Below are 16130 nucleotides of genomic sequence, written 5' to 3'. Positions count from 1 at the left end.
AGAGTTTTTATTTGTCTATTACGTCTAAGTGAAGAACTGGATTAAGTTGGCACTGTGGAAACTAAAAGTTAGTTTCATTATAATTTAAACGAAACTTAAGTAATAGAACTTTGTAGAATTTTTTTTAGATTTGAAGTATTTCGTTTGTTTAAATTAGTATTCTGTTACCCAAATGACAGCTTAAACTAGCTATAAATATTATAGATTTTATGGAAAATGTTTCTAACATACGAAAAATTTATTAAGTGTACACCATTAACGTTCTACTAAATGTTTTTCTATCCTATTGTATTGTAAATAAACATATTAAAAAAGAAAATTTTTTAATTAAAAGGAGTTGCATTTAAACAGCTTACGAAATTATTTGGTTATTACGCCCAAGTTTATCTAAAAGAAGGATTTAATTAAATTTAAAAAATTAAAATTAAATAAAATTCTTTCCTTCGAAAAACTAAAAGCAAATTCAGTCTGTACACCATTTATTTTCGATTGAAAAAATTTTTTTCCCCCATTTTGTGTTATAATAAAAAAGAAAATATGAGTATGCTTATTAAATATAAACATTTTTCATCATTAGTTGTTTCTAATAATAATATAATAAATTCAATGTCACACATTTCGGCCTTGAATTCCTAACTTTCTTAAATGGGAGCCTAAAGACAAGAGCTTATTATTGGCGTAACCTAATCGTAAGTCATTGGAAGGCGGAGTACTCAAAAGTGAATCTCTGTGATTGTAGTTGTAGTAGAGTCTGTATATATATAGAGTTGAATGCATTTTTATGCACCATGTAATCAGAGACTCGACCGTTTGATGCAGATGCAAATGATTGCAGTTGTTGTTGTTGTTGCGAGACTAAGGTATTGAAATAAAAGAGCAGGCGAGCTGCATCATGGGCACGATCTGACGAATGCATTGTGTCTAGCTACCTGTCTGGCACTGCATGCAGAGCACATACACTCCAACACATATTTATGGTCGTTAAAAAGGGATAAAGGACTGTTGAGCACTGAGCACCGAGCACCAAGCACTAAGCAGACTCCCGACCTGGTCGAGACTAAGCAGATGTAGAGTTTGTGTGGAACTAGAAGCGCGTAGTCAACGGCAACCGGGCGGGAGGGAGAGAGCGAGAGGAATTTATGGCGCTTGGAATCAGTTCGAAACTACTTAAAATACCTTTTGGCATTTTGCAGTTGAAATATATGGTCTGGTCTGCTGTGGCCGTGTGCTCCTTTTGCAATATCATGGCCATGTGCAGCAAACTATGCAACGGCATGCAACACAGTGTCCTGCTGCAGCAGGAGTATAAAAACGGGGCTTTTGAAGCTGTTTATCTCGAGCTGCATAGCGACTTTGTTTTAACCTTTGCAGCATGTTTTGGTATTTTCTAAGCTGCATTCCATCATCGTCACAACGCCGGAGATTGAGAGATTGTTTTAGCATGCGCCCAACATGCTGGTAGTTGTTACGATGCATTACGTTCCTCTTTTGTCCAGAAATTTAAGAATATACCTCTTATTATGCTGAAGAGGAATCCGCTATTGGAAAGAATTTATACACGCTAGAGGGGTTGCAATTTATTTTAAATATTGGCAACCAAAAGTATGTGAATGTTAAAAACAAGTAAGAAAGATATAGTCGAGTATGCACTATAGATACTCGCTACTCTTTTCAAATATAAACAAAACAGCATGCGGTATTATTCTTAAAATATACTAAATTAATATACCCCAAAAATATAAGTTTTTCTTCCCATGCGGTTCTCGCCTCAAAATTACACTTGTTATCAATTTTCTTCGATTTGTGATTTAAAATAAACTTAATCTGCGTGCAAAAACAACAAGTGTCGAAAGTATATCTCTATCTCTTATAGTCTCTGAAATCCAGTGTTTCATTCGGACAGACGGACAGATAGTCGAACCCTACCCTATGGGTAGCGAGTATAATAAATACGCCACGTTTTGTTGTGCTGCTTTAAAGTTACATTGCAACAAATGCGAACTACTCAAGCATGGCCAAGTTGAAGCAGCTTTAAAGCTGAGTGGCAAGGACACTAAGCTGCTCAACTTTAAGCGTGGACATCGAAAAAATGGACAGAGAACCGAGGGAGGACTGGCAGCATTTAAGTAACGGAAAATGTCGACGAATTGCTGTGGGGCCTAAGCAAAGTGTACACGCAACAGAAAATCAGCACGGTACGAACATGTTTGCATGCATAAATACTAGAGGAGATGGCCAAAGGACCCAAGCACACTAAACTCAACTTGCAGACACACACCCACACACATACACACACACACACACACACACACACACACACACACACACACACACACACCCACACACATACACACGTTGGCAACAACAACAAGTTATGGTTATTAATTTTGCGTATGCAAAAGGCAGTCCAGGAAGAACGAACTTAAGCTGCCGTCCAGGACACAGCACACAGAGCGCCGAACACAGAACAGAGAACAAGGGCGACTGCAATCCGCTTTGCAGAGTGTTGGTCACAGGATTTACAACGAAGAGTGTCTGATTTATGTACACACATATGTGTTACTATCTCTCTTTCTCTGTCTCTCCGGTATCTCTTGCCCTTTCTCTTGCTTTGGCTGCCTAAAAGGCTGCCACAATATTTTAGCTGCTGGTCCCTTCAAGTGGCATCCGCCTGTTTCATGCTAAATAATTTCATCTAACAAGCACACGAGACATGTGGCCGCATCTTGTTTATGGCGAACAGCGCACACACACACACACACACACAGACACTCACCGTCAAATTGTTATCCGATAGATCCAAATGTTTCAGCGAGATGAGTCCCTCAAAAGCGCCCACATCCAGCTCGCTCATCACATTGCCCCGCACACTGAGGGCGAGCAGCTCCTTTAAGCCCTCGAAGCTATCGTTGCGCACAAATTCAACGAGATTGTCGGACATGTCCAGACTCTTGAGCGCATGTAAATGCCACAGATTGCTCGCCGGTATGTCGAGCAGGCGATTGTTGCGAAACACCAGCACCTCCAGCGATTGCATGCCCTTGAAGCAATTGTCCTCGAGGCTAACAATATTGTTGTTCGTCAAATCGAGTTCCACCAATGCCGCCAGATCGCCCAGCGCCGTGGGATGCACAGTCTCGATGCGATTGTAGCTGAGATCCAGCAATAGCAAATTCGTCAATCCCTTAAAGGCGTGCTTATGCAGCGCACTTACAAGATTTCTGCTCAAGTTCAGAGTACGCAATTCCGTTTGATACTCAAAGTTCTTGGAGCCGAGTGTTTCGATGATGTTCTGCGACAGATCGAGCACCTCCAATTTCATGTAGAAGGGGAGTGTAAACTCGAGATTACGTATACGATTCAGTGTCAGATTGATGTACTTTGTCTCCGGATTCAGTTGTATGGGCACATCCTCGAGTGCTGCGTCCACACACAGGGCGCGACTGTTGGCATCGCCGCCCAGACACTGGCACTTTGAGGGGCAGAAGGCGTTCGTGCTGCTCGGCGAGTGCAGCAAGAGTAGCAGCAGCAGCAGGAGAATGTGCAACAACAGCGGCGATGACGATGACGATGAAAATGCTGTGTGGCAGGATGCTGGAGGTTTGCTGTTGCTGTCGTGTTGCCACTTTGTGTGTGAGTTGTTTGTGCTGCTGTCGCTGTCAGTGTTGTTATTGCTGTTGTTGTTGTTGCTTATGTCGCAGTCGCTGTTGTTTTTGTTTCTGTTAGCTGCCATTTTGCTGTTCGTTTCGTCAGCCTTTTATTTTTGTTGGTTGGCTTCTTGTTGCCTGCGAGGTTTTTGCTGCTGCGCTGATTGAGTTATTTGTCTTCAATTTATGTTGTATGTGATGCAATATCACCAATTATTGGACGTCATTGCTGACTGCGCGCTGCAAGTAGAAGACAAAGAAATATATTGAATAAATTTACTGAGGATAGTGTAGCTTAGTTTAAGCTTAATAACTAAGGAACCAAAAGTCAAGTATGCAATTATTTCTCACCTCAAATCTTACAACTATTGAATGTTAAATTTAGCTAATTTTCTATTGTCAACTTTATGAAAATGCAATTTTTAAATAGCATTTAATCTCTGGCACAGCCAATGACAGATCATAACTATAACCATTCTACTGCATTATGCAAAAGTTTTTCGGGGACATTAGGAGAAATTGCAGACACGCCTTGGAGTCGTCGTCGACGTCGTGGTACTTTTTGCATCTAAGCCATAAAATGCAGCCGAGTTAGCTCAATAGCATTTTCATTTTCTACCAAGCTCACCGCGTCGTTGTCTGGAAAGTCAGCAACTTTCTATGCAAGTTGTCAGCACTTTTCATCGGCCAACGAGTTCTGACTTTTGCTACGCTTCCTTTTGGGTGCGGCGACTGCTCAGCGACAGGGGGAGCGAGGCAAGAGAGGGAAAGGTGTCTGCGAGTCGACTTTTATGAAATATTAGCGAGCAACTTATGCGCATAAATCTTGTGGCGAGCGAGTGTTAAATAAACTGGCAGCAGCCGCAAAAGTTTTTTATGAATTACGCACCAAAAAATTACAAAAAAAAAAGAAGGAAAAGAAAAACACAAAGACGATTCCCACGCCAAGGTGTTGCAGCAGAAGTCACAGGCTGATTTGCATATTAAATCTCTTAAATAGCGCGTTGTGCTGGTTAAGTGTCTGGCGCATTTAAATTTCCGCTAATTTGCACTTGCAAATTTAAATGCCTTCAGCGCACACAATTTTTCATTGCCTACTTTTTGGCTGCCGCGTTAAAATATGCCCAGTGGCGTTTCACATTTTCCATTGCCTACTTTTAGGGTCATCCACAAATAGCTTTCAGTAATAATGCATTTGCGCACTCAAGGCAGTCACCACACGGATCCATTAATAGCTCACAGCATGCATTCTATTTAAATTAAATATTTGCCCTTTGGCCAACACTCAATTAAGTAATTAACAAATTACAGGCAAATCTTCTGCCCTTTGCGAAAAGGGGAAAATGTCTGTTTGACTGTTTCACTACCGATTTGCATATGTGGCAAGCACAAACAAATGAAAAGACCTTCCACAATTATCTTCTCTCTTACTCTCTCTCTCTCCCTTTCTCTCTCTCTCTCTACTTTTTCTGCACACAGCAGCAATTTGAACAATGCCCTTAACTAGCTGTAAAACAAATAATAAAAGCGAAGCGCAAACTTTTGAGGTTTCATACTGTCAACAAAAGTTGAAAGCTCACTGACACACACACAAATATAAACTAAGAACTATATACACACACACACAAACAAAGCTTGTAGGCCGCCATTGCAGTTCGGTCGCCAGTTCTTGGATCATATTTTACGCTTCAATAAAATTGGTGGAAAACAAGCAGAGTCAACTAACCATCCAATCGCAGCCTCTCTGTCGCTCTATTTTCGACGTCTCTCTCGCACCCGTTTTCTCTCTCTGTGTGGCAACGGCAAAAAGCGAAAATTGTGAAAAATTCACTCCCGTGTGAATTATTAAGTTTCACATGGCCATTGTTGTTGCTGCTTTTGTTCCTGTTGCTTTTGCAACTCTGTCTACGTATGAGTGCGGGTGTATGTATGTGTGTGTGTAGGTGTGTGTGTGTGTGTGGTTGTTTGTTTGTTTTGCAAAAAAATATAGCAAAAGGCAAACAAAGTTTTTAATAAACTTTCGCACGCCAGCCTCACTTGAGTGTGCTCCCTCCCCCTCTTACTCTCTCTGTCGTTGCTCTTCATCAACTTTGGCTTCAGAATGTTTGCAGGTGCACCGCCTCTAAGTGGTGGGCGTGGCACAGGGCACACAAATATGATTTCATTGTGGCAAATATTTTGATAGCACGCCGTCGCTTGCGGTTTCTCTAAAGGAGCTGTTGGAACGACAACAGGCACAGAGAATGATGAAAGAGGGGGAGGGGGAAGGGGAAGAGAAGGGGTTAGCGGAGCACAAGGGCAGTTGGAAAGTACTTGGGGCCATCCGAATTGGAGCAGCCAGCGATGTCGTCGTCAAAGGCCAACAAGTTGTGAGGGAGCTGCCATTGTTGTTGTTATTGCCCTTTTGTCGCCCACTTTTCACTCTGTGGCACTTTTAATGGGGCCAACGTCATCGAAGTTGGTCCATAATAGGCTTATGAAACGCTTAAATATTGTAAGGAGAAGCAACTGAACAAAATGAATGAGTGCTTTAATCGACTTAAGCTATAATTGAGTAGCAGTCTCTGATTTCCAACGCCAGGTGGAGAATGCAAACTTTAAATAAATAAAGACCGCATTTAATATTAAAGAACTGTCTGACATTATTTAAAGAAGTTCTCGGTGAAGTTCACAATGTCATGGAGTTTATGACTTCTGCTCGATCCAATCATGTCACGTCACACTCGAGTTTTTTTTTTGCTTTGCTTTCGCCTGCTTTTATAAGCTTCATTTAATTATATTGACAGTGTTTGCATATTTTTTTTTGGCAATTTATTTTTATGCCAGCCGCATGGCAACTCAAGTTAAATGCGTACCTGAAACTCTCTGTTCCCATGGGAAGTGCAAGAAAGGAAGTTACAAGGTATACATACATATATTGTAGGTTCCCAATAGGGAAACGAGACGCTCAAGTTAACTGTCATAAAAATGGAAAATAATAGCGAGCGCAGCATCAAATGCTGATAATAGTAGGAGCATGCCACCAGTTGGGAAAATCCAACAGCAGCAGCAGCAGCTCTCCCTTCGTGCCACTCACAAAACTTTGCACATAAATTTAAAAGCAGGCATCGAGCAAAAAGAAAAAAGTATGGGAAAATGAGAGCGAGTGAGCGGAGACCGCATTGACTTTTAAGGCCACAAATGGTAAGCGAGGGTGAGGTCAGGGTTCATGGGGATTCAGGTTCACGTTCAGGTTCAGGATGGCAAAATGCGAGGAAGCGAAACAATCAAAGGTGAAAAACTTTGCCAACTATGCGAAAGCAAACAGGCAAAAAGTCAATATTAATATTCACTTAACAAGCGTCCAAAGGGAGCAGAGGGAACAGGGGGAAGAGGGAGCGAGAGGGGATGAGGTAATACTGACAATGGCCAGGCAAATGCCAAGCAAATTGAAAATGCGACGAAAAACGTGAGACGCGCCAACTTTTCCACCTCAACGTGCCCGAGTGCGTTTATTTTTATCAAGATTAGCATTTCACTCGCCCCCCCGCCGCTCTCTCTTCTATAGTCTGGGGTCTGGTCTCTTTTCTTGGTTATTGGATAGGCAAACAGAAAAGGCAACAACAACAACAACAACAACAAAAAAGCGACAGACAATGCTGCAGATTCCATGCCCGATTCGTTGTCGAGAGTGAAGAGACTTCTGTTTCGCCTTTGAAGTGCGGCACGCACAAATTTCTTCTATGCCTCCGCTCCGCTCACACAGATTTGCAACGCGCTGGTGAGAAGCGAGAAGAGGCGACACCGTCAAAGATGAATTGTAGATGTCGTCGCAGAGGCAGTTCCTCACCTCCTTCCCCGGCATTAGTTGGACCACATAATTGAGTGTCTGCAAAAGTTTCAAGTGCTGTGCTGTGGCAATTTGGCAAAAGACATTGCCACAAAATGTTGCCGCACGCATAATTAATGCAATTGTTGGCCGAGTTCTGTTGCTGTTGCTGCTGCTGCTGCAGCTTTCTGGTCAATTGTTGAAGAGGACTTCAGTCTCGACAGCTCTAAATGCAAAATTGTGTTCTTTTTGCCCGAGTTGTGTGTTTCGAGTGTGGCACAACACAACAAGCAAAAGAGAACTACACAAAATGCGTTTAATAACTTGCCATTTTAATTCAAAATTCTAACAAACAAATGATATTTATAATTGCTCTGGATATGCATGTTGTTTAGTCCTTGTGGCATTTTCAGTTAAACACTTCGATAAACTCGAAAACTTTATTCGACCATAACCTGGTGCAATAAAAACCAGTTGAGCATCGCACCCAAAATAGCAAAATAGCAAAAAAAGAATAAAAGATACCATCACCATGAAACTGAGAGAAATGTGAAGCTAAATGACAAAAACTGCAAACTGCATATAAAGATAAAATATTTCATTTGCCAGGCAATCGTCTAGTTGTTCGCTCCCCTCCTTTCTCTCTCCCTGCTCGGTCATCCATCCATTGTGCACTTAATGCAATTGTCGCATTATTTCGGGCCCCGTCCACTTGGCTGGCGAAACTCTGCTCCTGCTCCGGCGATATATATTTTTAAATACCTAGTCCGCGTTCTTGTATCTATTTTATTGCGTTTTTTTTTTTTTTTTTTGGTTTTATTTTGCCGCATGGCGTCTGCTCCACTGCTTGCTGCACGTTGCATGCTGCCTGCTGCCTGGTGGCTGGCTGCATGTCTGCAACTGCCACGTCTGCCACGGCGTCTGCAACTCCGAGACAGCTTTAGATATTGTGCTCCCCTCTTTTAAAATTGTTGTTGCTGCTGTTCGTGTTTTGGCTCGTGGCTGCTTATTAAGCCATTTGAAGAGGCGCTGCCGCATTTTGTGGCCTGCTCCCCTGCTTCCCAGTTTTGCCACTACAACTTATACCCTGTAGTATCATAAACTTCTGCTGTATATTACGAGAGATATATATGTAAAGCAATCAGAAGAAATTGCTGTTAAAGAATGATTTAAAAACTAAATCATAATAAAATATTTGGTATGTATAGATAAAAAAATAATAAATATAAAATAAGAAATGAGAAATGAGGACTAAAAGCTGAGATCTGAGAAATAAGAAATAAGAACTATGAATTAAGAACTAATAGCCAAAAACAAAGAAATAAAAAGCGTAAAATATGAAATAAGAAATCAAAAAGAGTAAATAAGAAAATAGGAAATAGGAAATCATAAAGATACTTGCTTTTTTACTTTGAAAAAACTTTTAAAATTGTATATTTCATATGTCTTAATAATAAAAGTTAAAGGAGGAAACAACCATAAAATTCATTTCTGATTTACCTTCGCAAATATTCCTACAGGGTATCTTGCGTCTCTCACTTATTCCTGCTTTGCCGCTGCAGATCAACCGCAGCGCAAATAAGAAGAAAACAATACAACAAAGTGCACATGGCAAATGAAAAAAGAAAAATGTTTGCAGACACTGGCACATATGTGCTTAGTTTTCTATTTTCCCAGGCAGCTTCAGCGGTCGTTTTCCAAGTCGTTTTGTTTGCGCTCATATATCTCAGCCAATAGTCTTAAAGTGACAGACAAGCATGAGTTATAAGCATTAAAAATATTTGGCAGCTAAGATTTATTATTTGAGAGCTGTATACATGAGTATTTTAAACAAGTATTAGTCAAAAATTGTCAAAAATTTAAATTGTGAAAAGTTCTCTTAAATTTTAACTGCATTGCTCAGCTTTTGCTATTAAAAGCCTTATTTTCTAGCTTGTCACAGTAGTAAAAAATATTGCTGAAATAAATAATTGAAATTGCGAAAAATACTTTTTAATTTTAAATGATCTATTTCATCTATAAATGTTTTTTTTCTATGTTCAGCTTTAGATACTAAAACCTTTATTTTGTACCTTGTCACAGTAGTAAGAAATGTTTTCAAAATAAACTACGAAAAGTTCTCTTAAATTTTAAATGAACTATTTCATCTATAAATGTTTTTTTCTGTGCTCAGCTTTAGCTAGTAAAATCTTTTTTTCGTACCTTGTCACAATTCTCATACGCCACGTTGGACGCTTGTGACTTCTATCGATTTTTGCTGGCAGCTCAAAGCAACAAAATAAAAGGAGTCGAGTACAACGCACTTTGCGTTCTGGCTGCTGCCAACGAACATACAAAAAAAAAAAAGAGAAGCAAGCAAAGACCAAACATAGAAGTCAAGCAGAAAAAAAAAAGAAAAAGCTTTAGGCCACTGGCACAATAATTTGGCACGCAAACCTTTTTTTATTCGGACGCCACGGCAATACATTCAGGCAAGGGTTGTGCTTTTTGGGTGGTTCTTGTATGTGTGTGTGTGTGTGTGGAATGGAGTGAGCACATAAAAAATGAAGTGAAATACATTTTTGGAGCCACTGGCGGCGCGCATTAAAAATTCGCCAAAGCCAACACAATGTTCCGCTGCCAGGGACTGGGACACAATGGCGCCATAGCCATTGCTTGTAATGGCTTGACTTTGGCTTAGGGATTGCCCATGGAGTTAAGGAATTGGAGTTGGAGTTGGGGCAGGTCACGCGGCATGGTCATAGTTTCTGTGTTTGCCATCTTTGCTGTGTGTGTGTGTGGATAAACATATAACAATTAGAGTGCTTTCTACAGCTTTTTAGTTTTTAAGTCTCTGAACTGCATCCCTGGGTAATTTTTGTTCTTCCCCTTTTTTTCACATGTGTGTGTGTGTGAGCTAGTTAAATATTTAGCTAGATTTTCGTTTTTAATTTATTTCGAAAGGGTTTTATCGCCCAAGCTGCGACTGCGACTCCGACTGCGACTCGAGTCGCTGCTATGCAAATGAGCTCTGCGAAATGGGTCAAAGTTTAATGTGAGGGCGTGCTCCTGAGTGGGCGGGGCGGAGAGGGTTGTAGCACTTATTTATGACCAACCCAGCGAAATTCAGGGAATTGAAATTCTGACTGGCAAACGTGTCTGGCATGCATATAGTACTATATACATACATATATACTTTTCCCTATAGTAAATCGTTGTGGTCTAATTTTCGTAATCTCTACATTTTGGCTTGCATAATACTTTGATGTCAGTTGCAACAGCATCTTTAAGAGCCACGACAGAAATTATGAATATCAAAGGGGGAAAAACAGTATTTGACACTTCTATTAACGTGATTTTGTAAGCACATAAATAAATTGAGCAAATGAACAGAACAACATCTAGAAATCCCAAGAATTTAACCTGCTCTCGTAAATTTTCGACAGCAAATGCAACAAATGCTCATTAATATGCCAGACACACCCCAGTGGAGAAGGGGCGGAGAGGGGAATGCGTGGAGCAAAAGAATGAAAAAAAAAAAGACAAGGAAAACAAACGACTGGGCAAATGAATATAAAATTTATTAATTGGCAGCTAAATAAGTCGTTGGAATTTACACGTTAATAATTTTATTAGCAAGCTGCCAGCCTGACAGGTGGGCGGTGGGGCAGAAGGAGAAGGGGGCGTGGCATGCGACAGCTGCTTACAACGAAAATAAGAACAAAGCAAAGACATTTTCAAATTTCACTTTATCACAAAATGTGGAAATAATGAAAAATGTGAAATGTGTTGCCAAAAGGGCGACAGCAGCTTTGGCTAATGTTCTCTGCAAGAGGCTGAAGAGAGGGGAGGGGGAAACGGGGAAGTGGAATGCGAGGAATGAGTTTTTGTTGTTGGAAAATTTAAATAAAATGTATAAAATGCACATAAAACATGCACAAAACTATTTTTATACAGTCGTCGCCCAGACAGATGTTGCCCCTGGAATCGATAAATTATAATCACATCGGGGTAGGAGACAACGTATTTATCTTTTTGAGAGGGAATTCTAAAGGGGAGGGTGTAGGGAGGAGTATTGAAATTGAAGTGGCAAAATGATGCCGAAAATTAAAGCAATGCGCGTTTAATTTTTTCCCTTCCTCATTCGCCGTTTATTTCCAGCTGTTGAACACAATTTAAGTTAAGTGTTTTACTTTCAAGACACACACAAAGACACGCCCCTTTTTTGGGGGCATGCCACCCCCCACAGCGCAGCGTTCCGCCTCCGCACATTGGCAGGCAACCAAAAGACAAACAGAGAAAGATTAAAGTGAAAGAGAAAGAGCAAAATTCATTGCCTTTTAATTGCAGTTGGCAGTTGATACGAACAATTTTCGACAGAATGTGAAATACTTACTCCTCTGCATATGTGTGTGTGTGCTTGTGTGTGAGTGTGTGCTTCCCGACTTTTCCCCCATACATAAATTCAACTGTTAATTGAATGCAGGCACTTGAAAAATGGGCAGACTATTGGAGCTGACTGGGCCAATGGCAACCTGTTGAGTCCACTGAGTGATTTATGGAACTTTTATCCACAGACTTGACAATGCTGACTCTGCAGCTCCAAAGAAATTTGGGGAATTCTCTTGATGCGATATGCGAGAAGGCAATCGAAGTATTTGCTTTGTATGCACATATGCGATAAATATTAAAGAAGTCAAGTTATAAAAGAAATAACTCACTTTAGTACGATAGTAAGAGATGTGAAGAAACAAATATGCTTTATAGTTGATAATTATAAGTTTAACCAACATCTTCGAGATGCTTATTAAATGAGGAAAATATTTTGAGCTTTCTAATATTTTAGGAGTATTTTATTTTACTTCATATACCGATTATGAGAAAGAGTTCCACTAAAATAAACTTCGCTGCAACATAAAGTTATAAATTTATGAATATACTAAACATTTAATTTAAAATACTATTTTTTAGTTATTCACTATTTTCCTTCATTATGCGCATACATATAAGCGAAAATGTTGAATTCAAATACAATAATAAATATGTTTGTCATTTAACTGCTTAGTAAAAAGCCAACAAACTTTTCGTCGAATCTGTAAGAACACAAAATATGGAAAAATGCCTACTCAAAATGCCCAAAGTCGAGCCCATTGAGTTGACTGTTAATAGACGGGGGAGATAAGTCAACTTGTTGTTCCTGGCAGCGCAATTTCCCCAGCTGTTCTTAAAACGTAAATACCCAAGGACAAACGAATCAATAAATTACGAGTAGTCGCCCATCGTTGGCGACACAAAGCAGCAGGAGCAGCAGCAGATGCCAAAGCCATCAAATAAATACCTTTTGTAAAAATAACTCTCACAAAATCAATGAAAATCAATGAAGTGCCTAAAAAGTGTCCCCTAACTGGCAGCATTTTATTTTATGTTCGGCTTTGAAATGGCCAAAAAAATAGCAGATGCCTGACAGAAAAAAAGGCAGTCTATGTTTGGGTATGGCACCTAAAGGAGCCTCGCTGTGGCTCATAGAGAAGGAGAGGGAGTTGGGAAGGGATCGTACTTTATCCATTTTTGTTGCTGGTAATTGAATTATATTTACGCATAAAATTTATTTATTCATGATTTACACAGCATTCAGACCAATGTGAAGCCAAAGCACGTAAATGTAATTTAAATTCATTTAGCCGAGAGTCGCCAATCTGCCAGACTGCCAACGGTGTCAGCGTTGTCAGGCAACACACACAGACTTTATTTTTGGCTAGCAAATAAATATGAAAAATAACAAAAGTTCAGTAAATAATGGCCAAAGAAACAAGTTTGTCACCCTTTTCAATTGCACAGGATTAGCTGAAGAAAAGGCTAACTATGTTTAAGCTTAAAGCTGCCTTAATGCCTATGGCAAATTAGTTTTTTCCATGTTGCACTTGTTGCTGCCTAACGCTGTTGTTTGGCTAGTTAATGGACTTTAATAAAAATTGATGTGAAAGTACACCGTAAGAAGATTATGGTGTGCAGTAAGAGAATAATAAAAAGAGATTTCAATGCATTTTCCTTATACTGAACTTTTTGCACTGCCCAGCAAGACTTCTTTTTTCAGTTCTCTTATTTTTTGCGGAAATGGAAGAAGTTTTTTGCAAATGGTTTTTCACCTGGTCGTCGCATCGGTTCGTTGAGCGCATTTCCGTGTTGCATTAAATTCCTATCAGTTTTAAGGACAGGAAATTTGATGGCAAATGCTTTAAACTCTCTGCTACAAATTGGGTTTATGTGTGATTTCCGCTTAGTAATTATGCCATGCAGCTTGTGGCTTCAAAAAAGGGACTAAAAGGGAATGCAACTTACCTTTTTCTACTTTTACTATATGCGTTGCTGACTGCTCTAAATCTCTTGTTGGCAATTATGGCATTGCTCTGGAAAAGGAAAAAAAGATAAAACTGGGTTAGCAATGCTAATTGAATTTGAAATCATAGTAGAGAAATATTTTCATATCTAATTGCATTAGAATATACTCGTATTTAATAAAAGTAGACTGCAAAATTGTATTCGATATGTTACTCATTCGATTTGAGCATAGTTAAATGAACTAACCAGAAATAAGTCTGTGCGCTGGCAACTTACTTGCTTATAAGTCAACTTGCTACGTACTTTCTGTTTGGGCTGTCAGCAAAGTTTTCATCGCTGTCAACTGTGGGAACAGCTCAACTAAGCAGCAGCGAGGCAACAAGCCAACAAGGCGGCAGCTAACAAGTTGCATGTGCAACTCGTTGATATAGAAGTGGCAACGCAACACGCATATGCTGCCAGGGCTGCAGACTTAAGACAAGCGTGAACAATTAAATTGTTAATTAAAGTCAATTGTTGACTACAAAATACATAAATTTCGGACTCAAAAGAACAAGTTCTTTATAATGTTTACTGGAGCCCTCGTTGCGGCTTTTCATCAGTTCAATCTGCGGCCTCCTCCAACTTTTCTTTTGCAAAAACTTTCTATAAAAAACCAAATTTGCAATTTCAATTCAAATGCACTCCACACACACACACACTTTATACTGCGACTTGCCACGCACTAATCGGTAAATCAAATGTCAAGTTGCTGTCGGTAGTTTCGCCTAAGCAGAACATGACGCACGTTAACCTCAATGCAAGAAGCGAGAATCAAAAACCAAATCTAAGTAGTTGCCGCTTGAAGACATGGACTTAAGTTCGTTGGCAGTTTGGTTTCCGTTTTAATTTGTTTGCGTGCTTGTTTGTTGGAGTTCGAGGTCAGATCGAGTGTACGCAATATAAATTACTCATACGCCGTGTTGTGCGATTAGAATCGCATGCCGTTTTAATTTCAGAGCTCTGCACATGCATCATTAAGGCAAGAGTGTATCAACGAGTATGCCACAAAATCACAGCTCAGCTCGGCTCAATGCAAACACACACACACAACTCGAAGGGGCAACGTTGCGTATACTTGATCTTGTTACACACAGATAAATGTCAATTTATTTGCCACACTCCAAAACACTAAGCCGACGGCGGCCTTCACCAACAGCTCTAGTACTCCCTACATTCCCCTCCCCCACCTCTGCCTCTCCGTCCTCCGTCCTCCATTCCCCTCGCCTCTCCCGCTCTCACTGTCTTTCCTGTTCACTCTGCGTCTGTGTGGGCGTCTGACGCATGACGAGATGTAATCGATAAGCACTGAGGCTTGACACAGCTTGACTGGTTGGCTGCCTGCCTGACTGACTAACTGACTTTACTGTCGACTGTCGACTGTCTCTTGGCAATTTCATTAAAATTGTTATTTCCCTTTCTACTTCCTTCGTTCGTTCGTCAGCCTGCAAATTATACAGAAATTTATGCGCTCTACAAGTTTTTAATGAGTATTATTCTAATTAATAATTGCCGCTTATTATAATTGCCAGGCTAAAGCGTCAAATTCAAGTGGCAACTTTTAGGTCATGAGGGAACTAATGAAACGCATTAAGTGATTTGCATTCAATTTGAACACGAATATGTTTCAATATAAAAATAAATAATAAATCGTAAAGTAAACAAAAATTTGACATTAAATAATGTATGTTTAAAGATGCCTTTAATATTTTACTCATCACACGTTCAGCTGGGCAATAAAGCGCACATTGAAAAGCATTTTGAAAAATATTGTGTTTTGTTGTTACCAATTTATTTGCCACCTTTTCAACCCTCTGTCTGGGCTTTGTCTGGGCAACAGCTCAGGTGCATTTTACACGCTTTTACTTATTTTATGGTTTAGAATTGCCCGAGTAAATCCAAATGCTACATCATTTTCAGATGGCCACAAATAATAAAAAATACAACAAAAAAAAGGCAATGAAAATTGAAAACGAAAGTTAAAATGCAAACACAAAAGCAGTCGATGTTGCGGGAGGGAGGCGAAACCGAAAGCGTTTGGTGAATATTATTTTTATGTGCGAAGGCGGTAGGAAGGAGGAGAAATGCTTTCACTGCTTCAACGATGTCCTGCGGCTGGTGGTCACAGCTGGAACTTTGGTTCCGTTGGCAGAGTCGCCTCTGGCAGCCTTGAATGCCACACACAGAGAGAGCGAGTCAGTCAATAACGTCAATAGACGGCAAATAAAAATCGCTTTTATGGGTGTGGAGACATTGAACGTAGTATTTTTCGATTTGCGCTTTGTTTGTTGCCAATGCCAATGTCTGCGGTGGACAAA

The 16130-nt window shown here is 40.0% G+C and overlaps 1 protein-coding gene across 1 annotated transcript in view; it reads right to left on the bottom strand.

The window, feature by feature from the left end:
• Positions 1 to 16130, bottom strand: part of LOC133841117 (nyctalopin) — a 108548-nt gene that overhangs the window by 19114 nt on the left and 73304 nt on the right. The window contains exons 2-3 of the mRNA XM_062273414.1: positions 13774 to 13841; positions 2777 to 3887 (exon numbers count right to left, since the gene is read on the bottom strand). Of these exons, the coding sequence (XP_062129398.1) occupies positions 2777 to 3733 (957 nt within the window). The 5' untranslated portion in view covers positions 3734 to 3887; positions 13774 to 13841. The remainder of the gene's footprint in view (positions 1 to 2776; positions 3888 to 13773; positions 13842 to 16130) is intronic.

The sequence above is a fragment of the Drosophila sulfurigaster genome, chromosome 3, assembly GCF_023558435.1.
Source record: "Drosophila sulfurigaster albostrigata strain 15112-1811.04 chromosome 3, ASM2355843v2, whole genome shotgun sequence".
Lineage (NCBI taxonomy): Eukaryota > Metazoa > Arthropoda > Insecta > Diptera > Drosophilidae > Drosophila > Drosophila sulfurigaster.
The sequence above is the reverse complement of the archived record's forward strand: the minus strand, read 5'-3'. Positions and strand labels throughout refer to the sequence as shown.